This window comes from Periplaneta americana, chromosome 4 (genome assembly GCF_040183065.1).
Source record: "Periplaneta americana isolate PAMFEO1 chromosome 4, P.americana_PAMFEO1_priV1, whole genome shotgun sequence".
NCBI classification, from domain to species: domain Eukaryota; kingdom Metazoa; phylum Arthropoda; class Insecta; order Blattodea; family Blattidae; genus Periplaneta; species Periplaneta americana.
Window position 1 is genome coordinate 192953599 of NC_091120.1, and position 27842 is coordinate 192981440.

General features: G+C 35.9%; 2 protein-coding genes across 2 annotated transcripts in view; both read left to right on the forward strand.

Moving 5' to 3' along the window:
* Nucleotides 1-10776, forward strand: part of Grip163 (gamma-tubulin complex component 6) — a 46552-nt gene extending 35776 nt beyond the window's left edge. Inside the window, exons 14-17 of the mRNA XM_069824547.1 lie at nt 750-1130; nt 4152-4444; nt 7152-7449; nt 10629-10776. Coding sequence (XP_069680648.1) covers nt 750-1130; nt 4152-4444; nt 7152-7446 — 969 coding nt within the window. The 3' untranslated portion in view covers nt 7447-7449; nt 10629-10776. The remainder of the gene's footprint in view (nt 1-749; nt 1131-4151; nt 4445-7151; nt 7450-10628) is intronic.
* A 3337-nt stretch (nt 10777-14113) lies between these two features.
* Hat1 (histone acetyltransferase 1) lies at nt 14114-27697 on the forward strand. Its single transcript, XM_069824548.1, has 10 exons — nt 14114-14345; nt 14652-14723; nt 14808-14883; nt 15041-15164; nt 15479-15617; nt 17825-17975; nt 19939-20150; nt 23043-23194; nt 23312-23428; nt 23647-27697. Exons 1-10 carry the CDS (start codon nt 14333-14335, stop codon nt 23812-23814), a joined length of 1224 nt encoding a protein of 407 aa, XP_069680649.1. The 5' UTR covers nt 14114-14332; the 3' UTR covers nt 23815-27697.
* The last annotated feature ends 145 nt before the right edge of the window (nt 27698-27842 follow it).

The window sequence follows — 27842 nt, forward strand, 5'->3', positions numbered from 1 at the left end:
GGTTGGGCGAACGGAATGGGACTGATTCTCTGGCATGACCACAGCAAAGGAATAAGGTTTTAAAGTTAGAATTTATAAAACAGTTATATTACCGGTTGTTCTTTATGGTTGTGAAACTTGGACTCTCACTTTGAGAGAGGAACATAGCGTTAAGGGTGTTTGAGAATAGGAAAATATTTCGGGCTAAGAGGGATGAAGTTACAGGAGAATGGAGAAAGTTACACAACACAGAACTGCACGCATTGTATTCTTCACCTGACATAATTAGGAACATAAAATCCAGACGTTTGAGATGGGCAGGGCATGTAGCACGTATGGGTGAATCCAGAAATGCATATAGAGTGTTAGTTGGAAGGCCGGAGGGAAAAAGACCTTTTGGCAGGCCGAGACGTAGATGGAAAGATAATATTAAAATGGATTTGAGGGAGGTGGGATATGATGATAGAAACTGGATTAATCTTGCACAGGATAGGGATCAATGGTGGGCTTATGTGAGGGCAGCAATGAAACTCCGGGTTCCTTAAAAGCCAGTAAGTAATTAAGAATCATAAAGGAATAGTATTTCTCGAGTGATTACATTTTTTTCCCGGGGTATTGTTGATTTTAACGACCTCTTATGACTACCTCCTCGTGGTAAGTCTGTACAAATGAATCTTTGTGTGTATGGGGCCGTTTACCCACCTGCTTTTATTGCGGCACTGAAGTCTAGTGGAAGTGTACCTTAAAGTTGTTCTGTTCTTGCTTTTCAGACGAGCCTGGTGAACAGTGCGCTATTGAAGCTGTTCTTCGAAGACCAGGAGCTGCTGTCGCACCTGCACAGTCTTCGCAGCTACTTCTTCCTGCTAGACGGAGAGTTCGGCCGCAACGTGACAGGGTTGCTGTTTGAACGCATGTACCAGGTGTCGCGTCCTGTGGACCTGCTGAACTGCGTCGCCCTCAACTCCATTCTCAACAAAGCTCTGACTCGACCGGACCCCAACGTGGACAGGCTGAGCTTTGACGTGAAGTACATCCCACCCCACTTCTCGTTCTCGTCGCCGCTGCTTCTGGACTGTATAGCACTGCAGTACAAGGTGTCTTGGCCCCTCAACATAATTCTGACTGAAGCGGCGCTTCATAAGTATGATGATGTAAGTATTCCACACTCTCTTTGAAACGGTAGTGTACGGCTACTTCAGTTGCCCAAGCCAGTATCATCACACTGTTATCAATTTCATCAGTCCGATCCCACAGTCTTTCTCAGTATCATAACTTAAATACTCGGTCACAATATGATAACACGCTAGAAATACCACTGCACACATCATCTCTTTATTCTTCATCTTTCACTGTTGCTACTGCTCGTCACTGACACCTGAAGTCAAGGGCTGCCGAACTTTAATTTCCTTTAAATGTAAATTAGAAAAATATCTTATGATGAGTTGCCAGACCTAACGCATTACAAATATTTAATTGAATGTATTTCACTGTATTTATTTTTATTTTTTTTTGTTTCTTATTTTTATCGTGTTTATTCATCACTTAATGCCAATATGTATCCCACTGTGTTGTTTTTTTTATTATTCATTTTTTTTTTTGTGTACATTTTATTAAGTGGGTAGCTCATTTGGTAGAGCAGCTGGCTACGGACTGGAAGGTCTGGGGTTCGATCCCAGGTGGTGACAGGATTTTTTCTCGTTGCCAAACTTTCAGAACGGCCCCGAGGTTCACTCAGCCTCCTATAAAATTGAGTACCGGGTCTTTCCCGGGAGTAAAAGGCGGTCAGAGCGTGGTGCCGACCACACCACCTCATTCTAGTGCTGAGGTCATGGAAAGCATGGGGCTCTACCTCCATGCCCCCCAAGTGCCATCATGACATGTTACGGGGATACCTTTACCTTTTTACCTTTTACATTTTATTAAGTTGTCGGTTTCTGGTTTAATTATGTAAATCCTACTTAATTTTAATCTAATACTAATATGTATACTAATGTGTTTATTTTTATTTTTACTGTGTACATTTTTTCTATTGAATTATCGGCTTCTGTTTTTATGTGATTCGTATTTGATTCTAACAACATTAATATGTATTTAACTATGTTTATTCTTATTTTATGAGGTAAATTTTTATGTAACTACCTCTTTTCATCTCATTATGTACTTAAATTGTATCAGTATGTAATTACTTAATTCTGATCCAGTTTTATGTTCAACTATGTAAGCAAGTTTTAATCCTGGTTGAGTGTAAGGGAAGGCCTTACGGCCTTAACTGTGCCAGGTTAAATAAATCCATTATTATTATTATTATTATTATTATTATTATTATTATTATTATTATTATTATTATTATTACAGTCAATATGGGATTGTTAAAGAACTGATTAAAAATGAAGACAAGTTTAGTTTCAGTTGATCATATGGAATAAAATCCGTTAAAGAAAGATTTAAAACCCTATCTTATCAATGTTACAATAGTCATATGAATGCCCAATTATCTCAGAAACTATTTGGTTTAAAAATTTGATTTTTACATTTCTGTTTAATATACTGATCATCAGTAATGTTTAAATACTGATTAAAAAGAAATGTACGACTTTTTTTAATAGTTTTACTATTTTGTAAACAAATTTTCAGTCATTTTATTTGTTTTCAAATTAACTATTTAAGAAAATTTAACAAAAGTTATTGTTATTGTTTTCTAATGCCAGGCGTTTGACAATAAAGTCATTTGACCTCTTGCACTCCAATATTTTTCAAAGATATTATCATGGTCAGCCACTGAAGCACAGATTTTGAGGTGTTCCGAATCCATTTCTTGGTTTGAGTTGCACAATGGGCACAATTCAATGCAGGTGTTTGGCCAAACAGTCATGGCCTGTTTCCAATCTAAATGCAGCTACAGACGATTTTCGTGGTAAATCGGGAATTAACTGTGGATTATGATGCAGAGAGTTCCATTTTTTCCCTTGAGAATGTATTATCAAATTTTGTTTGTTGAAGTTTAGATGTATGTAGATTTAATAAATCTTTTCACAGAGTAATACGTAGATTTAGTAACAGGTCTGTAAGTAGCAGTAACAAAAGTAGATCCACATAACAATACCGGTACTATACATAATAGTTCTTGAGGAAATGGGGCATATATGTTGAAAAAATTTCCTTTGGAGAAATCGTGTTTAAAATAAACATTTAGGGCACTACTTAACAACAGAAATGTACAAATATTTTAAAAATAATTTTAAAAGAAATATTCAAATATTTAAATAAATCAAACACCATATTAAGTCCACACCTATGGAATAATGGTTAGTGCGTCTGGCCGCAAAACCAGGTGGCCTGGGTTCGAATTCCAGTCGGGGAAAGTTACCTGGTTGAGGTTTTTTCCGGGGTTTTCCCTCGACCCAATATGAGCAAATGCTGAGTAACTTTCGGTGCTGTACTCCAGACTAATTTCACCGGCATTATCACCTTCATTTCATTCAGACGCTAAATAACCTGAGATGTTAATACAGCATCGTAAAATAGCCTATTAAAATAACATCAAATTAAGCAGAATGATTCGTATTTTCAGGTACCGGTACTTTATAAAAACGCAAATTTCAGAATTTGTTAGGACCTTTAAACCTCCCCTTAAATAATACCCATTGTTATTGAAAGATTGTTCACCAAACATGTCGATATTTCGTTCTTCTTTTGAGTTACTAGTTCGTGTATTAAAATCCCCCAGTAGCATGATACAATAATTGTTATTGATTTTTTTTCATAACTTGTATCTAATTTATTATAATACTAGGGTGCCTAATTTGGTTTCCAAGATAGTCAAACTAAAATTATACCAAGCGTCAATTAAACTAGTGGTAACATATTCTTGTGAAACTTGGACAATAAAAAAAGACTTGAAAGGAGAATACTTACAGATACAAAACAAGAGAAAGTGAAGGTCTATTGTTGTGAAGACCAAGACTGATGGGTTTATTCTGTGCTTCAGTTCAATTCCCGAACTTCCATGATCGTATTATTCCTCTCCAGTGTTTAGAGACATTTCTTTCTTGGTGGAAACTTAAAATGAGAAGTTTGAAGCAAGGAAGTTCCTAATTTTTCGTCATTATAGTTGTGTCTAGGCATGCGGGCATACTCTGATTGGTCTCATTTGATGTAATCCCATTACGCAGGTGTTTGGATTCCTGCTGAGATTACGTCGCATCTCGTGGGTACTGGAGGAGGATTTCCACCGCCTGAAGAGAGGTGCAGAGGACAGGACAGGCCTGATCTGCTCCCCTCAGTACCACCACGTGCAGCTGTACCGACACGAGATGACACATTTTGTGCGCGCTCTTCAGAACTACGTCACTGCAACAGTGCTGCAGACCAGCTGGGTTGAATTCCTGCAGAACCTTCAGAACGCCCAAACCCTGGACGACCTCTATAGGACACACGTTGCCTATGTCAAGATGGTGTTGTTCAGGTCTGTATCAAAGACAGGACGTGGTTTTATACTCAGTGATGAATTCAGTAGACGCGGTGATTTTTTCATCCCCTTTTTCTAATTTTATTTTTCCTCTCTCATCGTTCTTTCTTCTCTTCTCTCTTCTGTTTTTAATTTACTTCTTTCTCTTCTATATTTTTCTTTTCTTATTTATCTTTCTCCCTTCCCTTTCTCTCCTCTCTCTCAATTTCTTCCTTTTCTCGGATAAATCGTAAAACAGCGAACGCCAGTAGGGGAAGTTATCCCCACCCTCGCCTGCTCTCTCTCTCTACTATCTGTCCCGCTTCGGTGGATCACTGCCTACCACCTCGCACGTATTTCATAACATGTACAGATACACAATACAATCAAATTAGGGCGCATTAGACAACAGCCCAGTACCTTATCGTATCCGCCTTCAAATTCTCCCTTCACAATTTGAGGAAGAAGTACACGTCTTCGGTACGGCTCATCACGACACGTGGTTCCGTCTGTACACGAAGCTGGACATGGACACAATGAAGCTTTACCGTCCATACCTGTGGAGTAACGGTCAGCGCGTCTGGCCGCGAAACCAGGTGGCCCGGGTTCGATTCCCAGTCGGGGCAAGTTACCTGGTTGAGGTTTTTTCTGGGGTTTTCCCTCAACCCAATATAAGCAAATGCTTGGTAACTTTCGGTGTTGGACCCCGGACTCATTTCACCAGCATTATCACCTTCATCTCATTCAGACGCTAAATAACCTAAGCTGTTGATAAAGCGTCGTAAAATAACCTACTAAATTAAAAAAAAAAAATTCACCGGCATTATACCTTCATCTCATTCCGACGCTAAATAACCTTAGATGTTGATAAAGCGTCGTAAAATAACCTACTAAAAAAAAATGAAGCTCTACCAGCGCGCGTTAACACTTATGCCACCCCGCAATCAGCTCCTACCAAGCTAAATTCACAATCCCGCCACTTTCTATCCACGCTATTCGGTCATTGTCCTCCACACCATTCCATCATTGTCCCCTTGAACATAAATAGATTCATTTTCCTTTCTACCACCAACTCGCCTCGGTAGCCGAGAGGTCTAAAGCGTGACCAAAAAGCGTGCGTGCGTGCGTTTCGTTAGGAAGATACTCGGATCGAATCCTACCCTCTGCGAAGTCATAAGAAAAAAAAAAAAAGAGAGAGACAGGAAGCAAGGAACAGAGAAGGAGAGACTGGAGAAAGAGGACGAAGTTCCTCTTTTGCTTCGTAGATGCCGCATTCACTCTTTTTGTTCCACTTTCCTCCGCTAGATGTCACCCCCACTCTAAACCCCTGTTTCCACTCTTTCCCGCTAGAGTGTGTGGTGAGCTTGTAGGGGAAAAGTGGAAAGGGGGCGTGGGTGGAGCTTAGCGTTCGCTGTTTTACGATTTGCCCCTTTTCTCTCTCCCTCTCCCCTTTTTCTCTTCTTCTCGCCCTTTCTCTCTGTCTACCTGTCTCCTCCCTCTTTTTCTCTTCTCTCTTCCTCTCTCCCCTTCCCTTTCCCTCTCCCTTATTTCTCTTCTTTTCGCTGTCTCTCTCTACCTACGCTCTCCTGTCTCTCTTCCTCTCTCCCTATGTCCCTTTTCCTTGTCTTAGTGCTGTTTTTTATATTGTATACAAGTAAACCGTAAATAATGTCATTAATTTCAGGGGGTTATTCTTTGAGATATTTTAAACAAAAAAAGTTTAATACAGATTTGCTCGTTTTTGCTTCCTTTTCGAGAAAAAAATTGTTTTATATGAAACATTTCTTTGCTTGCTTTGAGAAAGCCATTAATTTAATTCCCAAGAAGTTCAGTTAGTTTAAGAGAACAGTGCATTATGATAATAAAGTATTGAAAGAATTTTAGTTTTGTTCTTTAAATGCGCAGAAATTTGATCTGAACAAATGTAACATTTTAAATTTCGTTTTCAAAACAAAAAGTTTGCCTTTGTTGCCTGGACCACTGGCTATCCCAACGCAATTTATAAGTGTAGAATGGATAGACCAGGATTTGAACCTAGGCCCCTTGATGTGCCTGCAGATATTGTTACTTAAATATTTTTTGGCTCTGGTGTAGTGGTGAAAAGAGATAATCAGAAAAATGGAATTCATTACCCTCTCTGGTCGAGAAATTGACAATAAATTTTGCAAAAGGTGGTGATCCAAATGGGGGAGAAAGCAATTTTGATTGTTTAGAAAGGGTGGGAGTGCACTTTTCCATTGCTGGTGTTTTTCTTTTTTATCGCCAGCCAATAGAACCAATCTTCGAAATGTTGTGATTTCATTTTCCGTAACCAAGAATGCAAAAAATTTAACTTATACCTTTTCTTTGCAAAGAGTCTTCCGATTCAAGAACAGGTTTCTTTTACAGGATTTTTGTCATTACTTAAAAATGAATTTCCCTCTGCTCAACTTAAAAGCTAATGGCGAATACAGTACCTACTCAACCACTGAAAAAAGAATGCAGTAAATATTTACTCTCAATCTGAGACTCAAGTAAATGAAGATTCGGTGCTGTGGATTGAACTTCGGCGTAGCTCAGTGGTTAGAGCACTTGGTACATAGAACCAAGGACCCAGGTTCAATCCATGGTGCCGGTGCGAGTTTTTCTCCTTTAATAATTATTGTTACCATAACAGATATATTCTGTAGTACCAAAAATTAATTAATCTTTACGTAAATGAAGAATGTTATTTTGTATGTTGTAGGTGTCTTCTGAACAAGCAGTCCAGCTCGATACAGAAGGCCCTGTTGGACACCCTGAGGATGATCCTCAAGTTCCACGGACAGCTGCGTTCCCAAGCATGGCAGCGCAAACCAGGAACCTCTCATTACCAACATCCCAAATTCACTACCCTGGTCCAGATCTACAACTGCTTTCACAATCTTGCTGTCTTCACCTTCAAATTTGCCACAAAGCTTGCCAACACGGGCTACCAGCCGCACCTTTTCGATCTATTGCAGATGCTGAACATGAACGGATTCTATCCAGAACACTTCTAAAAGGTAAAGTTGTCTCTTCCTCCTCCTCCTCCTCCTCCTCCTCCCCCTCCTCCTCATCCTCCTAATTACAGCTTATTGTCCATTTTGGAAATAAATTCGGTCCCTTGCGATCCCGCTTTGAACAAGTTTTATTCATTACTATTCCGGACACAAAACAGCTCAGATTGGTGATAGCAGCAATGTAGCAAAAGAGAGGGAAGACACCTGACATCTGTTTCAGTCACTGTTTCATTTTACATTATTGAACTTATTATACAGGATGTTAACGATATAAGGGTGTATATTCTGAAATGGGTAATGTATGTCCTGGCTGATTTAAGGAGTTTCTTGAAAATGTTAACTGATTACTTTTGCGTTTAATTAACTAACTCTCACATGTTTTAGTTGGAAACAAAGCATAAAAGGATTAATTTTAAAGTTTATAATTAAAAAATAACGTCCAAACGTCAAAATGTAACTACAGTCCCTATGTCCCCAAACTACATTTTACTCTGTTTTACTAAGTTTTTCTCGGAATGTTTCGATTTGATTTTATTTCCTCGGCCAAGATTATAAAAATAAATAGTTAAAATACTTATGAAAGACAGGAATTGTTGTTTGTTTAATTCTGAAAGGACACAACTTTAACGTAAAGTTTGTCCCCAAAAATTTCGTAACGGCGGTCCCTCGAAATAAAAGAGCTACACAAAAGACAATTTTGCTTCATGTGGTAAATTTTAACGGTTGGTAGTAATGAGAGGTCAACTTGGCGCCAGTTAAAAAACTTTTCGTCCATTGTCGTAACTTAAATGATTGAAAATTACAAAAATCATCACTGATGACTGAATGTTATGTTTTCTATTGGTAACACCGATCCCAGGTGGCATTAAATATATTTTTGTATATATTAAACTTTCGTAGTGTATGCAAAAAATTACAATGTTTGTCGACTAAAAAATCTAACTTCCATGATATTTTTAACGATTTATTTTGTCAGAACTATTGCGGAAATTATACTAATTTGTAACAACAGCCCCTTTATTATGGGACCGAGGTTTCATTTAACATACAATTATTAAATACTGGTGTATAAAGTAACTTCGAATATTATTTCATGTGATTGTTTATAGGAAAGAAAAAAGTCTGATGATGGAAGTAGGAAATATGAAAAGGAGAAGATACGTAGGCAGAGGGCAAATATGACTGAAGAGGAGTTGCAGAAAAAAAAGGACTATGGCAAAGAATATAAAAAAAAAGAAAGAAAATAGCAGATATGACTGATCGTGAAAAAAGAAATGTTCGAAGACAAGTGAAATCTGAAGTACAGAAGTTTAGGAGATACCTTAAACAACGGTCTGTAAGGGAAAGATAACAACAATCTCTTGGTTTTTTATTTTTAATTAGAAAATCTCACATAAAAATTTGTTTAATCTCAACTGATACCAGAATCTTCAATAATAGGAGCAAATGTAACCAATGTGAGAAAAAAGTACACAATTTAATATAATATATTTTTTCCAGTTTTGTTATTCATATTTGCCCCTTTCAGAGTATTCACCCATAAACTGCTAAAATTATATAGCCAGTAATATCAGTCTACTGAACAAAATGTCGAGTGAAATTTAATTGTATCTTATAATTTCATTTTTAATTTCTAAAATGCCATGTTTTTAAGATTGATAGTAGTTTAATTATTTGTTTACACTTCACCTGAACGTAAGGACATTCATTAATGACTTCCCTAATCATAAACCCATACTCTCCATTTGTAAACCGAAACAAAAATAAAACATTGAAACCAACACGACTGTAGTTTAACTCTGGAAACTGAGTAACGTATTCTACTGAAATACAGACGTTAGGTCCTTTTTATAATGTCCACAATTTTAATGTCCATTTTATTATGTCCATTACATAAAAGTCCATTACACTATGTCCATAAATATATGCCCAATGAAGTATATGTCCACTTTATTTTAGTCCAATTGCACAAATTTTATGTCCACATTTTTACGTCCATTACATGATTGTACAATACATTATGTCCATCTACAAATTGACTTCAATTCCTTACTCAATCTCTTCTGCCTGTTCATCTTCATACAGCTTCAGATGATAACTAATAGCTTTGAGGCAAGTTTTGATGTGCCCTTCTTCGTTGTAATGGTTATAATTCTGAACAATCTCTTCTACTGGACTCACATTTTGTAAGTACGATTTTTTAATAGGGTGTTGTACATTAAAATGGCCGCCAAGCATTTGGATTATTATAATTTCATTATTCCTTTGGTCATTCTTGATAAATTCCATGAATTTCCAGACCGACCCGTGTTGTGTGACGATGTGTTTCTGAAAGTGGTTGTGCCAGCCCTTGACTATGTTAATTGTTCGATGTTGTCCTGCCAGAACCTGATTATAAGTGTTCCATATTTCAGGTGCTAATCTAGGTGGCATTGCTCTTCTTCTTCCTCGGATGGAAGTTCTTTCCATGTACAATGCTAAATCCATTATGTCAGGCTCAATATTATCTATAAGGCTATCAAAACAGCCTGAACATTTTCCAGTGGTACAAAAGAAATTCACTTAAATAAAAGTGGACATAAATGAAAGTGGGCATAAATAAAAGTGGACTTAAATAAAAGTGAACTTAAATAAAAGTGGACATAACAGTCATGGACCCAAAAAAATGGACGCACATAAAATGTGGACATAAATGAAAGTGGACAAAAATATTAGAGGACATAAATCATATGGACATGTTTTCAATGGACTTAACGTCTTGGAAGCATTCTCTACTAGTCATTGTATCCGTAATATAGTGCAAGATTTTTTTCTTTGTTTTCTTGCGATATGAAGTTACTTGCCAGACATTGAATTAATTCTGCAACCAAACGGTAAAAGATCGATGGACAAAAATATAGTCCCAGTACATTTTCCTCCCCCTTTCCCGCCATAATATATAAATAATTTTTATATTGTCGTAAAATATTGCTTTTCGTTTTTGCATTGGCAGATTTCGCAATATACGAAATAAGTAACACTGTAATCATCTGGGACTAAAGAATTGATTTGCATTGCACAATTTTCTGCCTTATTCACGTTATCCCTTAAACAGATTTTACTGTATGTACAATTTATTATAACTTCTTAAAGAAATACTATGCAGTATTACTGAAGACTGTTTTCTTGGTTTTGCATTTCAGATTTCCATCTTCAAATGTCTTTCAGATATGAACTGCTGTATTTGTAGAAATAGACTGTAAATGAATTTAGCCTAATGTATAGTTATGAAGTATAATTTGTAACAGATTGTAAGCTTTAATTATGTTATTTATTAAATTTTTAACTCTTTTCTTTTTTTACTAAAATTGTGTAATTTCCATACCTTGAGAGTCTCTATACATATGAATTTATTTCACAGGATTGTCATATTCATTATTTTGGAACTTCCATATTTATACGTTCATATGCCAGAAAGAATTTTTTTTTTTTTTTAAGTTATGTGATGCTACCTCAAGTTTTACAGCTGTCATACAGATATTTTACATCTTTGGCGGTTTTTGTACCCATTTCCCAAACTTTTTATTCAGTTTTTAATAGAGTTTCATGAAGGAAAGTTTAACTCAAGATCAGTGGTGTATGCTGAACCTGGAGTTTGGGTGTTCTGTTAAAAATATATGGTTGGTCTATCTCGCACAATTATTATAGGCCTAAGTGAAATATCGGGTCAACATTAACTGCCATTTTTAATATATAATTTAGTATTATTTGTAAGATTCTGTAATTCTTTGCTATAGCGTTGCCACGTTGGGGTGCAAAATAATGTATTTACATCCTTGGGTTGTAGTTGAGTCATACGTACCATATACGGGAGAAAAGAAATTGAGTGCCGATGCCAGTTTCACGCCAGAAGTGGGGATCGGGATTTGGTGTGGGGGTGCCGGCCGGCAGACAGGTGCGAGTAGGCGGTTTCGTTCACGCGAGGTGAAAGGGGTAGGCGCCAGGGAAGGGAAGCACATGCACGGAATGATCCCTCCTACCTGTATCTCTCCGCTGGTCCCCACTTTCGCAGCAGCTTTCGATCCTTGTTTTGGGTGTGAGGTTTGCGTCGGCGCTTATTTATCTAATTTTTTTTTTACGATATTTATGACTCGTCTGGGACCCAAGTGGATACTTTTGTGCCTGGGTGTGTTAATGCTATAGTAAAGAAATACCTAAAATTCATATATTAATTTTGAAGGTCAGAAATATAATTTTTACAAATGTGTATATTATCTACTGGACTTCTCCTGGCACCACATTATCATAATCATCCTATCACATCATCGGGGTAATGTAACTCCGCCTTCCAGGCGCCCCAACCTCAGAAGTGGGTTACAATTAAGCCACGGCCAGGAGAGAAGACCAGAAATGTCGAAAAGACAACCTGGTGGCATTGGATAAAAAAAAAATATTTAATAACTATAGGGCGGATGTTGATGACCTAAAAATCTACTTAAAATGATCATTAAAATGCCCTTAAACTAATGGAAAAATGACATAAAATTAAAAGAAAATGACATTTAAATATTATTCAAAGTGCTCGCACCACAACTTCTTAAAAATTAATCACCTTGTTTCAATGACCGCCCTGCAAATGCCGGAGAAAGGAGGCAACTAGAAATAACGTTATTCAAAATTGCATTATTTATGATCAAACAATAACCATGGCCAGCAAAATAACCTGTTTGAAGTTCCACAACCCGCTAACTAGTCTACATTTCCATATCGTGAAATAGAAAAATGTCTGGTATATTGTTCGCTTTTTGTTTTACATTGTTGCACTAAACTCGGAAGTGACGGGGTAGGTCTACCCTTATTCACTATATATAATTTCTCTCCTAGTGGGCGAGAAGAGAATAGCTTTTGCCAAAGATCTTTTACAGTGTACATTTCCAAGTGCTATTATCATTAAATAAGTAATTTAAATTGTTCACCTGCGCTGGCACACAGCTATGAACCCTAGTAAAACCTAAACACAGTAAATTCACTCACACAAACAGTAAACACACACGTCAAACAATATTTTGTAACGCTATTGAGAAGTTGAGCTGCCTGTATACAGGACGACCTGCGAGCTTGAGAGAAGCAAGTATCCCCACCATGCCACCGTGCGCACGCAGAGAATTATAGCAGTAACTCTCAGCAGGGGATGTTCTTTTGTACGGACAGAACAACCAGATCAGAACTCATCCCACTTCGTCAGGAAGAGCGTAGCCTACGTTATGAAATGAAAGCCATTCTGGGTGTGCACATTCAGCCAGCAGGAATTTAAAATATTTAAATGGTAATAAATTAAAATTAGTCTTGAACTATATACATCAACTTCCAATGAGATTACCACGCATTTAAATTGTGATAAATTAAAATTATTGCTGCATTATATAAAACAACTTAAAATAAAAAATGAGATTATCGAATTTACAGAGTGTCCAGCGCATACCTTGAACATCCGCAATATACGCCCCTGCTCAAGATGGCTTTGGGTCCAGAAGATGCTGCAAAAGTAGTTGCATTAACTGATGGCAGACACATCTTTCATTATGTTGCGAATGTGCTGGGAATATTACTTCGTGAGTATTTTTCGAACTATAAGATGTTATCAAGAATACAACATCTTTCATAGACGGCGTGACACAGGTTATCAGAGTTTTACATCAGCCAGAGATGACTGCTTTTTAACTCTGGAGGTGTTGAGAGACTGACATGTTACAGCTGTAGAGGTAAGAAATACCTGGAGTAGGTGCGTATGTCAGCATCAGAAAGTGGATATCGAGAAGAAGACTTAGGGAAGCAAACTTGATGTCAAGAAGACTTCTGCGCGGCTCTTAGAGAGCCTGTCTACAGTTTGCTGGTGAACACATGAACTGGAGCAATGTTCTTTTCACTTCACAATGCTCACCTTCAAGTCTCTAGAAGGAAGAGAAAGAGTGTGGAGAACATCTGGAAAGCATAATATCCCCTTTACCTTCTCAGCAGGAGGTTCCATTATGGTATGAACAGTATCAGCTGCTGCTATTAAAAATAACTGAGATTGTTCCATTTAATATCATTTCTTGGGCACTAAAGAAGTAGTATAATTATTCAGTTAAGAGATTCAAATAATATTTTCGGAGTGGCAACTTCTTTTATTCTAAGTGCATTTTTCCATATGAATTGACTTGCAAATATTGCAAGTTCTATATAGATATTTGATATTCCAAATATCCTGTTTTTTTTTTTGTTTTTTTTTTTTTCAGGAATGCTGAAAAAAAAAATCTCGAAATTCATAGCCCTTCCATTTCCACCATCACAATACTCTACATCTTAGAATAAAATACTAAAAAAGTTAACTTAAAGGCTGCTTTTGAGAACTGTAATCTCAGAAATGACTAATATTGTTCCGTTATTATTCCAGTAATTAATTATTAACAAATTTTGAAAATGAGGTGAAAACGAACATTCACGTCAAAATATTTATTCGCTCTTCTGCAGTCTCGCAAAATACTCACTGCCTTATAAAAATACAATAGATTAACTTATTTTTCAAACAGACTGGATTGGTACATATGAAAGATTCATTGCTTCATAATTATTAGTAATTTTGTATTCCATATTCCAGAGTGGAAATCTTGCGTGCATACATGTAAAATAGTATCTGCGACAGCAGCGCTATCATTGTATGACATTTAAACTGATTTTCCGCACTCTTTCATGCCAAAGTGGAAGCTTTCTGTATTTGCGCGGGAATTGGTCAATGTCGGCAATGTGTTAGTGTCGTGTTGACAGTAGAAATTGTACATTTAAAATGTGTCGCTTTTAAATAAATGCAAAAGGACTTGTAACATTGCACTTGTTAAGTTGTTATTTTCTCATTTAAACCCTTAAAATGGCTGGAAGCGGTACGTACGTTCAAGGATATTTTGTACAAATTATATGTAAAATTTGTGTAGTGGTAATGAATGGGTTATAACAGTCATGTTCTTTATTTAAGAGTAGAGATGTATTATAAGAACAATAAAGATTCGAACATTATTTGTTAATTGTTGTTGCAATTGATTGATGCGTCCAAACGGGAAATTTTCATTTAACAGTTTAGCAATAATTGACAGTTCAAATGTTCATGTTCTGGTATGCCATAATGACTTGTCTGTAGTGAGCGAGGTATTCATAGTTGTGTAATTAAGCGATTGAAAGTATTTTTTCAGATATCGGAATGTTGAAGAACTGTGTTAATTCCCTGGTAGCCAGTAGTAATGATGTTATCGAATTCAAGCTAGGTATGTATAAAAAAATTTAAGAATGAGGTTATGATTGGCCACAGTTTCATACTGTTATAATTAACGTTGTCAATATGTTCACAGTACGGCAGTTGGAAGACTTAAAGGATGACAGATGTACGTTTAAGCCTGCTATGTCTCATCAAGTATTCGGCGACAGGTAAGAAACAAACAATGTTAATTTTAACCCAAGATATTCCTTTTATGTGATCTTAATACGGAATTGTTAAGCGCCAATACACAGATAGATTTGTACCATTTTATATTGATTATTAAGATTGTGTAACTTGGTAAGAGTACCAAATTATCTGTTTCAGTGAGAGTATTTTTGGTTACCATGATCTCAAGATTCAGTTGTACTACAGTGCTGGCAGGCTAACCACATACTTCGGTATCAGTTATTCAGAAAAAGTGACTCCTGATAAATTCGATGGAATTCAGGTGAGAAAAGTGGAATTTATTAACATCTTATGATGGTTACTTATGTCTCAGACAGTAGAGAAAATTGTTAAAATACCTTGAAAATGCGTAGGATTTATAGTATAGAGTAGTGGAAATTGATTGGATATGATCACTAACTAGTATAAAACTTCAAACTTCTCTCTTTCAAGTGGTGGTAAGATTATGTATTTATGTTTAATATTGGTGAAAATATAGCTTTCTGAAATCTTCCAATAATTTGTAACTACGGTGTATTATATTGGGTGTTTACTTAGTAGTCTATCTGAAATGTTTCTTTCGATTAATGTTATCAGGCAGATGAAATATTTGATAAAGTATCAGAAAAACTACAGCCTGGCTTCCACACAAATTTGGACGACTTCTGCAGTGACTTGGAAAAGGACGCCAACTTTGTGCCTTTTGGTGACCTGAAGCATTCTTTCACCACTAACGGTAAGTTGGCAAGGTCGCAAAATATCTTTAAAAAATCGTGAGTGAGTTCACCAGGGAAGATATTAAATGGAGCTTCAATCTTTGCCGAAATTCTAGTAATAGTCATTTTTGCCATTTCATATTATGTAGTTTGGTCCATGGCAAGTAAGTCTTTGTTCATAATTTCTTGGCTTAGTATCAACATCTATTGACATAATGATAACCTCTCACGTTTTCTTCTAGAATACATATAATTGTCACGCATCTCGACACAATAACCATTGTTGCCACGTAAGTTATGTATATAAGGCCGAGTAAATTTAGGTGGAAACATTTTTTTCCTTCTGACTGTCTGATACGAAAATTCCATATTGTGAAGTAATCTGTATGGACACTGTACCTTTTTTTGAAAGCAAATTCATATTCTTTCGTTTTCTCTTGCATTGCACTGACGAATTTGTCACCATTAGATGAGCCTCCTCTCTTGAAAAATTCAGGCACAGTTTGGCGTTGTAAGTCACGAGAAAATTAATCTATAGTCCTGTCACTCTAATTTCCTGCAGCCAATCGCGTTGCAAGTCGGCTACATTTAAACATGTGCGTCTTGTGATTCGCTGAGGAAGACGTGATTCATTTCTTAAGGCTCGATAAATGCTTAATATAACCGCCCGCCATTTTGGCTCTTTCGTTGGCGTTCGCAGAAAGCACCCGAAAACGTTATTTGCCGCTCAATTATTTGCTGAATTACAGTGAATTTGATTTATTATCATAGGAGCTACGACATGATAATGTTTAATGGTGTGGCAAATAGATTCCTCGTATGGTAGCTCGGCAATGAAAGAACATAAATGGCGAACGATACTACCTACACTTTAGAGAGCCTTCACTTCCTAAGACGTAAGCAAAGAGGAGTCACGCCGGGAATAACAGCGTCGCGACTATAATTTGTCGAAATATTGAGATTTTTGTTTACAGCCTTCATTTTTATTACTGTTTGTTAATCACTGACATGAAATTTACAAAATGTTCATCATATAAATGTTTATGTTTAAAATTATAAAGAGTGTCCAGCTTCCAGGATTGAGGAGTGTCCAACATAGAGGATATATTGGACATGTATTTTAGTAGGTTATTTTACGACGCTTTATCAACATCTCAGGTTATTTAGCATCTGAATGAGGTGAAGGTGATAATGCCGGTGAAATGAGTCCGGGGTCTAACACCGAAAGTTACCCAGCATTTGCTCATATTGGGTTGAGGGAAAACCTCGGAAAAAATCTCAACCAGGTAACTTGCCCTGACTGGGAATCGAACCTGGGCCACCTGGTTTCGCGGTCAGACGTCATCATCATCATCATCATCATCATCATCATCGGCATTACGGCCCTTATAGGCCCTTATAGTTTAGCCTTAGCCTCCCTCAGAACATCCGACCTATCACTCCTGTCTAATGCTCGTGTTCTCCATCTTCTAATTCCAACTTTTGTTAGGTCAGCCTGAACGTCATCCAGCCATCTCAATTTAGGTCATCCGACTTTCCTTCTTCCTACCGGTAATGCATCTAGTAGAGCTTTGGGTGTGCGATTGTTCTCCATCCTGGCTACGTGTCCCAGCCACTCTAACCTTCTGAGTTTTATGTCAACAACAATGTTGTTATCTTTATATAATTCATATAACTCAGCATTTGTTTTAATTCGCCAAAACCCTTGCTCATAAGTAGGCCCAAAGATTTTCCGTAATACTTTCCGTTCCCAGGCATTTAAGATCTTAATTGCCCTTTCAGATAGAGTCCAGGTTTCACTTCCATATACTACTATTGGTTTAATAATAGTTTTATATATTCTTATTTTAGCTTTTCTTGAGATACACCTAGACTTCATAGTTTTATTCAATGCCCAAAGACCTCGATTCCCAGCTGCAATCTTCTCTTTTATATCAGTCATAACATCATTATTGTCTTTCACCATGGAACCCAGATACTTAAAACAGGAAACTCTATCAAAATCAGTATTCGCGGTCAGACGTGCTGACTGTTACTCCACAGGTGTGGACTAAAAGTGTAGAAATTTGTCCAGTTCCAAGATAATATGTCCAATATAATGAGGTGTCTAACATACAGAGGTTTTACTGTATTATTATTATTATTATTATTATTATTATTATTATCATTATTGTTGTTGTATATATGACCAAGAAGATTATAGTGTTGACTTCCACACTTGTTTCAGATGGGAAACGGAGTTGGGAGATTTATATGTGTGAGGTTACAACGCCAAACTTCCAGAAATATCACGAAAGACTACAAACCTTTGTTCTATGGTTCATCGATGCAGCAAGTTTCATTGATGCCGATGACGACCATTGGAGATTCTTTCTCGTGTAAGTTTATTTACTTTTTTTTAATGTTCACTAAACGACTTCTCTAGTACCAAAGTTGTGAAAGCATGGAGTTCTACCTCTGTTGTTGTTGTTCTCTAATGCCAGGCGTTTGACAGTAAAGTCATTTGACCTCTTGCACTCCAATATTTTTCAAAGATATTATCATGGTCAGCCGCTGAAGCACAGATTTTGAGGTGTTCCGAATCCATTTCTTGGTTTGAGTTGCACGATGGGCAGTTAGGGGACTGATATATTCCAATTCTATGCAGGTGTTTGGCCAAACAGTCATGGCCTGTTGCCAATCTAACTGCAGCTACAGACGATTTTCGTGGTAAATAGGGAATTAACTGTGAATTATCATGCAGAGAGTTCCATTATTAATGTAAATTAATGTTTATTTCCTTTGATATTTTCTTTACATATTTTGTAATATGAATATTAATACCCAATACTCACCATAACATGGGGGCAGCAGTTCTTCATGAATATTCTTTGCTGCCAGAACTTTTGCCCAGAATAATCACATAACAGTTTGATGCTCAACAACGGTAAACTTGTGCAAAGATGCAGACGTACTGCAACTGTTGCTTCTTTGTTTCACTTGTATGCACACCAGCCACTTTGACACCCGGATAATACTGCCATCTAGTGGTGATAGGCTTCAGGTATCTCATTCAAAAATGTTGTTGTTTTCTAATGCCAGGCGTTTGACAATAAAGTCATATGACCTCTTGCACTCCAATATTTTTCAAAGATATTATCATGGTCAGCCACTGAAGCACAGATTTTGAGGTGTTCCGAATCCATTTCTTGGTTTCAGTTGCACGATGGGCAGTTAGGGGACTGATATATTCCAATTCTATGCAGGTGTTTGGCCAAACAATCATGGCCTGTTGCCAATCTAAATGCAGCTACAGACGATTTTCGTGGTAAATAGGGAATTAACTGTGAATTATGATGCAGAGAGTTCCATTTTTTCCCTTGAGATTGTGTTATCAAATTTTGTTTGTTGAAGTCTAAGTATGTAGATTTAATAAATCTTTTCACAGAGTAATACGTAGATTTAGTAACACGTCTGTAAGTAGCAGTGCTGCCCTTCTTTGCTAAAGCATCGGCATTCTCGTTTCCCAGGATTCCACAATGGAATGCTATCCATCGGAATACAATTCTTATTGGGGGACTATTTTACCTCCGGATAATTTTATCTTAATGGTAGTCATTTCATATTGGAGTGAAAATGGCAAGTTGTAGCCGATTTAAGTGAACACCATATTTGAACGTTTTGGTGGCTACTTCATTCACGCACAACCCCCAGAATGTCTGGAGGACCACACCGGCTGTTGGTCGACGGGTCCATTGGACCTAGCTGGGAGATCTTGTTGATCACCTGCTTTCCCTTCTTAAGCCACTGGAGGACGATTTTAGTGCCATAGCAGGTCAGCACTAGGAACAGAAAAGTAGAAAAATGAAGAAGGAAAGTGAAATGAACCCCTAGGCCTCGAATGCTCTAATGCCGTCGGGGTCGAAGAAAGTAAGAGTTCTGTTAGAGGACTGGATAGGAAAGGGTAAAGAGGGAATTAGGTATTGAATAGAGGAAAATTATACCAAATTCAGTCATTAACTCATCAAGCTGACCAGTGCTAATTGATGAGTAGCCCCTCCCTTTAGTTCAGCTCGTAAAATTATGCTTACTAACAGCTGCACCACGGGAAGTTAGGGATGGGACATTGGGTATTTGTCCAGGTTGGTTCCTTAAGGCCTTCAATGGGAAGGATTAATGGCTCTCCCCCCTGTATCCGACCCTTTTGCAGCCAGATACCTCTGTACCAGTGTGCATCTTCATGGCACCTAAAGGGAAAAGCTTTAACCAACCATTATAAAGTAGAGAACTCAAGAGCTTATGTTAGAAATAAATATACCATAAGAATTAACACATACTGAGATGTGTTGGTTGTGTGTGCAGGTATGAGAAGTACCATCTTGATGGAAACATACGCTACGCCATGGCTGGCTATGCCACTGTTTATGAATACTATGCCTACCCAGACAACATTCGACCACGAATCAGTCAGATGCTAGTGTTGCCACCATTCCAGAGAATCGGCCTTGGGGCTCAATTGCTTGAAAATATTTACAAGCATTACACGTGCAGATCTGGAGTTGTTGATATTACAGGTAGGTTTCAAGATGCATTATCCATATAATTGGCCAAATTTGATAACCTGCAGTAAATAGGGTTGCCAACTTTTTTAAAAAATAAATTACATTGTTTTTACATATTTTAAAGAACTAAAATACTCATTCTATTTACACACTAAAAATATGTTGTTGTTTTCTTATGCCAGGCGTTTGACAATAAAGTCATTTGACCTCTTGCACTCCAATATTTTTCAAAGATATTGTCATGGTCAGCCACTGAAGCACAGATTTTGAGGTGTTCCGAATCCATTTCTTGGTTTCAGTTGCACAATGGGCAGTTAGGGGACTGATATATTCCAATTCTATGCAGGTGTTTGGCCAAACAGTCATGGTCTGTTGCCAATCTAAATACAGCTATTGACGATTTGCATAGTAAATCAGGAATTCACTGTGGATTATGATGCAAAGAGTTCCATTTTTTTCCCTTGAGATTGTGTTATCAAATTTTGTTTGTTGAAGTCTAAATAGGTAGATTTAATAAATTTTTTTACAGAGTAATGCGTAGATTTAGTAACAGGGCTGTACGTAGCAGTGCTACACTAAAAATATTCATTTTGTTTTACTACTTAAACTACTGACATTTTTCAAAAGAGTGAATTTGTTAAGCAGATCTCCAGATGTCAATTTTGCAGCAAATTCCCAACAGATTATGTTGAAGTTGGTTTGAGAGAGCAAGCATGGCTGGAATGTCATCATGTTTATTGAAAAAAAATCTCTCTCCACTGAAGCATTACTTTTCAGAAGACACAGAAATATTTCAACTTTTGAAGGTTTGAACATGAAATCATTTTCTCAGAGAAAAATTTAAAAACTTCTCTCCATTTTGAGCAGAAAGTAGCATTTTTTCATTCCACTTTTCTCTTTTCTTTGAAGTCACATGTTTCTTCAAGCAAGAAATAAAATCAAATTATCTTCATCCAGGCCAAGCTCCATCTAGATTTGAAGAAAATTAATCGACTGTCTCTTAAAATTTTTTCTCTTTCTGGAAGAGATGTCAGTAATATGCATCATAAAATTATAACAACACTGGAAATTTGGAGGATACATGGAGGCAAATTATTAAATCTGGAGACGAATTTTGTTTGGGACAAAAAGTAAATTTCGTGGACTGTTCCCAGGAAACCACAAGTTTCAAATTAGAGTGTGTTAATGGGATTTCACAGCAACATTCATTCATTCATTCATAGTGTTATGCCCAAGGGCAGGTCTTATACTGCAAACCCAGCTTTCTCCAGTCTTTCCTATTTTCTGAACCCAGCTTTCTCCAATCTTTCCTATTTTCTGAACCCAGCTTTCTCCAGTCTTTCCTATTTTCTGAACCCAGCTTTCTCCAATCTTTCCTATTTTCTGAACCCAGCTTTCTCCAATCTTTCCTATTTTCTGAACCCAGCTTTCTCCAGTCTTTCCTATTTTCTGAACCCAGCTTTCTCCAATCTTTCCTATTTTCTGAACCCAGCTTTCTCCAGTCTTTCCTATTTTCTGAACCCAGCTTTCTCCAATCTTTCCTATTTTCTGAACCCAGCTTTCTCCAATCTTTCCTATTTTCTGAACCCAGCTTTCTCCAGTCTTTCCTATTTTCTGAACCCAGCTTTCTCCAGTCTTTCCTATTTTCTGAACCCAGCTTTCTCCAATCTTTCCTATTTTCTGCCTTCCTCTTTGTCTCCTCATGTGATGCATATATCTTAATGTCTTCTATCATCTGATATCTTCTTCTGCCCCGAACTCTTCTCCCGTTCACCATTCCTTCCAGTGATCCTTCAGAAGGCAGTTTCTTCTCAACTGGTGACCCAGCCAATTCCTTTTTCTCTTCCTGATCAGTTTCAGCATCATTCTTTCTTCACCCACTCTTTCCAACACAGCTTTGTTTCTTATTCTCTCCGACCACTTCACACGCTCCATCCTTCTCCATATCCACATTTCAAGTTACATAGCAACATGAAGCTTTAAAATTCCGGTTTCTCAAAACTTTGAATTTTAAGTTGTTTCCCTTTTGAACTGGGTCATCAATATATAGTAAAGCCTTTTATCATTTCTCTTGCATCTTCTCATATACGTCCTTCAATAGTGTCCTAAAAAACTCCAAATAAAGAATACTAAGTTTAGTGCATTGACAATTCCTTGTATAATTTTACCTCGTTAATCAAATTACATGTAACTAAATTTAAGTAATTTCTAAGTGTCCTGTTTTCTTATGAACTTCTGGGATACTTGCATTTAATTTGTTGCCTGAGTACTTACAAGTAAGTCCTGTGTTGTTAGTACTCACAGGTCCTGTGTTGTTATTGCTTACAAGTCCATTGTTGTTAGTGCTTACAAGTCCAGTGTTAGTACTCACAAGTCCTGTGCTGTTAGTACTTACAAGTCCTGTATTGTTAGTGCTTACAAGTCCAGTGTTAGTACTCACAAGTCCTGTGCTGTTAGTACTTACAAGTCCTGTGTTGTTATTGCTTACAAGTCCATTGTTGTTAGTGCTTACAAGTCCAGTGTTAGTACTCACAAGTCCTGTGCTGTTAGTACTTACAAGTCCTGTGTTGTTAGTGCTTACAAGTCCTGTGTTAGTACTCACAAGTCCTGTGCTGTTAGTACTTACAAGTCCTGTGTTGTTATTGCTTACAAGTCCATTGCTGTTAGTGCTTACAAGTCCTGTGTTGTTATTGCTTACAAGTCCATTGTTGTTAGTACTTACAAGTCCTGTGTTGTTAGTACTTACAAGTCCTGTGTTGTTAGTACTTACAAGTCCTGTGCTGTTAATACTCACAAGTCCTGTGCTGTTAGTACTTACAAGTCCTGTGTTGTTATTGCTTACAAGTCCATTGTTGTTAGTGCTTACAAGTCCAGTGTTAGTACTTACGAGTCCTGTGTTGTTAGTCGAAGATCCATCAGAGGAGTTCCAACGTCTGCGAGATTTTGTGGATGCTCGAAATTGCCGCAATTTGCAGAGCTTCCAGCCTCACTTACTGGAGGAAGGCTTCAGAGATGAGATGGTGACAGAGGCGAGAGCAAAACTGAAGTTGAATAAGGTATCTGTTGTCTTCAGAATGTAATCGTATTCTGTGTACGTTTATAAACTTATAACAAGCATTTGTTGGAGTTGCTGTTGATTGAAATTTGATGACATGTTTTTTTTTTTTTCTCAGAAACAAACACGACGTATATACGAGATTTTGAGACTGAATGCCATAGATATCCATAATGATGAACAGTATCGTCGTTACCGCCTGAATGTAAAGAATCGTCTTAACATACCATACCAGGTGAGATGAAGCACATGGATTTATATACTATGGCAAATTTCCTCCCATTCAATGTTTTTTTTTTTATTGTACTTGCTTTTGTACTCCGAGATTTGTAGGGCTGTCATTGAAACAAGGTGACATCCACCCCCTAGTTATGACTAATCAGCTGTTGATCAACTTTAAAATGTGAGATTCTTAACTGCTGTTATTTCTGACATTCTCATTCTTTCGAGCAGAAAGAACTTCAAGATCTGAAGAAATTCAAAGAGAAGATGAAAGATGGAGAGCTGCAGGCCACATTGTCATTCACTGACCCTGGACAGCGCTTGGAGAGTTTAGACCGGGAATATCGAGAATTAGAGGCCCAATACCAGCGTGTTCTTCAGCGTCTTACTCTGTGCTGAAGACACCGCAGTTGTGTGAGTGTAACATGTTACGAGAGCAGAAACTTCCGGAGTTTTTTTTCTTCCATTTTAATACAGGAAGCTACCTGAGAATCACTCAGTTTGTAGTTATTTAATTACCTGGAATCTCATCACGTTGCTACATACTTATTTTCTTTTAATTCTGCCTTAATGTTTCGTATTCCTATTGTATTTATTGGCACAATCATTTTAGCATCGAGTCTTTGGCTGTGTGATCTGGAAACAGTTGCTTTTGCAAAGAATCAGTGGCATTGCAACCGTAGTTCCAAGCTACTGCTAGATGTTGTGTCCTATCTTTTTCTTTTCCTCTCGCCATAATTCAATATAATATGTAATTTTCTCAGGTGGAAGAATTTATTAACGTAATTATACTTTAACTGTACTTCAGGAACATTGTTTATAGTATCTTTAAGCAATAATAACAATTTATAATAACTTGTGCAGACAGGAGGGTTTGCATATTGTTTTCAGTACCTTCAAACAGCAGTTAAATATAATTTCCGTTTACCATATCTTTAAACAGTAGTGCTGTATATAATTTTTTTACCTGGATGAAAAAATTCGTAAAGAATACCTTTAAAAATAGTTCAGTTTGCTAAGTGAAAAAATTCATTAGAAAATTATTTCCCGTTATTAAACTATGTTTTCCCAGACTGAAAAATTGATGAAGGATTTTGTTTACAATATTTCTAAACAGTGATTCCATGTGGTTTGCACAGACAGAAAGATATTTTCAATATATCATATAGAATACCTTTAAAAATAGTTCAGTTTGCCAAGTGAAAAAATGCATTAGAAAATTATTTCCAGTTGTTATTAAACTATGTTTTCTCAGACTGAAAAATTGCAGAAGGATTTTGTTTACAGTATTTCTAAACAGTGATTCCATGCAGTTGCACAGACAGAAAGATATTTTCAATATAGCATATAGAATACCTTTAAAAATAGTTCAGTTTGGTAAGTGAAAAAATTCATTAGAAAATTATTTCCCGTTATTAAACTATGTTTTCCCAGACTGAAAAATTGCAGAAAGATTTTCTTTACAGTATTTCTAAACAGGATTCCATGTAGTTTGCACAGACAGAAAGATATTTTCAATATATCCTAAAGAATATCTTTAAAAATAGTTCAGTTTGCTAAGTGGAAAGATTCGTTAGAAAATTATATCCACTTGTTATTAAACTATGTTTTCCCAGACTGAAAAATTGAAGGAGGATTTTGTTTACAGTATTTCTAAACAGTGATTCCATGTAATTCCACAGACAGAAAGATATTTTCAATATATCGTATAGAATACCTTTAAAAATAGTTCAGTTTGCCAAGTGAAAAAAAAAAAATCATTAGAAAATTATTTCCAGTTGTTATTAAACTATGTTTTCCCAGACTGAAAAATTAAAGAAGGATTTTGTTTACAGTATGTCTAAACAGTGATTCCAGACAGAAAGATATTTTCAATATATCATATAGAATACGTTTAAAAATAGTTCAGTTTGCCAAGTGAAAAAATTCATTATAAAATTATATCCACTTGTTATTAAACTATGTTTTCCCAGACTGAAAAATTAAAGAAGGATTTTGTTTACAGTATGTCTAAACAGTGATTCCAGACAGAAAGATATTTTCAATATATCATGTAGAATACCTTTAAAAATAGTTCAGTTTGCCAAGTGAAAAAAATCATTAGAAAATTATTTCCAGTTGTTATTAAACTATGTTTTTTCAGACTGAAAAATTGAAGAAGGATTTTGTTTACAGTATTTCTAAACAGTGATTCCATGTGGTTTGCACAGACAGAAAGATATTTTCAATATATCGTATAGAATACCTTTAAAAATAGTTCAGTTTGCTAAGTGGAAACATTCATTAAAAAATTATTTCTAGTTATTAAATTATGTTTTTCCAGACTGAAAAATTGATGACGGATTTTGTTTACAATATATCTAAACAGTGATTCCAGACAAAGATATTTTCAATATATTGTATAGAATACCTTTAAAAATAGTTCAGTTTGCCAAGTGAAAAAATTCATTAGAAAATTATTTCCAGTTGTTACTAAACTATGTTTTCCCAGACTGAAAAATTGCAGAAGGATTTTGTTTACAGTATTTCTAAACAGTGATTTCAGACAGAAAGATATTTTCAATATATCTTATAGAATACCTTTAAAAATAGTTCAGTTTGCCAAGTGAAAAAATTCATTAGAAAATTATTTCCAGTTGTTACTAAACTATGTTTTCCCAGACTGAAAAATTGCAGAAGGATTTTGTTTACAGTATTTCTAAACAGTGATTTCAGACAGAAAGATATTTTCAATATATCTTATAGAATACCTTTAAAAATAGTTCAGTTTGCCAAGTGAAAAAATTCATTAGAAAATTATTTCCAGTTGTTATTAAACTATGTTTTCCCAGGCTGAAAATTTAAGAAGGATTTTGTTTACAGTATTTCTAAACAGTGATTCCATGTAGTTTGCACAAACAGAAAGATATTTTCAATGTATCCTAAAGAATACCTTTAAAAATAGTTCAGCTTGCCAAGTGGAAAGATTCATTAAAAAATTATTTCCAGTTGTTATTGAATTATTTCTTTCCAGACTGAAAAATTGCAGAAGGATTTTGTTTACAGTATTTCTAAACAGTGATTCCATGTAGTTGCACAGACAGAAAGATATTTTCAATATATCGTATAGAATACCTTTAAAAATAGTTCAGTTTTCCCAGACTGAAAAATTGAATAAGGATTTTGTTTACAGCATTTCTAAACAGTGATTTCATGTAGTTTGCGCAGACAGACAGATATTTTCAATACCTTTAAACAATAGTTCAGAGTGATTTATCGTTTCTGTCAACTGAAGAATTTAATAACAAAATTTTTTCTATGATCATTATACAGTAATTGAATATAGTTTGTGAAATATCTTCATTTGGCTGTTAGACTGCAGCATTTTATGCACTAAAATGTCGGAAAATATGTTACATTTATTTTATTCACTTAAAATTACTTCAATATGTACTAAAAAATAAATACTGTACTGTAATTTCTAAAGTTTCGTTATCTCTATAAAGAGAGGCGTAAACATGAAAATGATAGAAATTTTCATATTATTTAGGTTTGTTACAGAGGTCTCCATTTGACACAAAGCTGTGTAATTATAACAAGTAAGAGAGATATTACGATATGCAATGAGTTTGGAACTGCGTAATTTTTTTATCACAGACAAAGAGCCGTGTGCGATCCTTGTATGCCAAGTGGGCATTCCTGAGGATTTAAAAAATGATCAAGTTAGCCTTTTGTTTGTGTTTCGTCTTGTCTTCTTTCTTTTCTAGTTCTTAATGCCTCTCCATTTTTAGACGCTTTATAATTTTGTTTTCATGAGATAGAAGAGCATATTGTTTATTCTGTATTTCTTCTGAATTTATTTATGTACCAAAGAGTCAGCATTTGAATATCTGTTCTTTATCATTCGCAAAGTTAATGTCTTATTTTTCTCTGTAGCAATTTGATTCTAACAGGTTCGTTTTATTAAATATATATATATTGTACAATAAATTTGTATTTCTTTTTCTTTTATTTTGTTTTGAGTTGTTCTAATTTAAAATTAATTCATTACTTTCGAATATATTCTCGTATGGTCCCTAATTGTAAGTAACTCTCCAGTGTTTTTGGTGACTTTTGTAAAATGTGAAGAAAGAAAAGCCTAACATAATGTTTTGTAAAATACGAAGATGATAATATTTTAAAAAGAATCTGTAGTATAAGTCATCATGTGATTACCTTGTTGATGTAAGTCTGATAAGTAAGATACAAAATACAATCTTTGTCTGACATATTTCTTTATAATAAAGTGTTACACTTGTCACAACATCCCATATTTTATCACACTTCATTCCTAGGATAGAAATAATGGAAATACTTCAGATAAAAATTTTTATCCCTGACCATAACGAAAAACATGCCTTTACTAAATACTTTTGCGTTTGTAAAGTAGGCTTTTATTCAACATTACT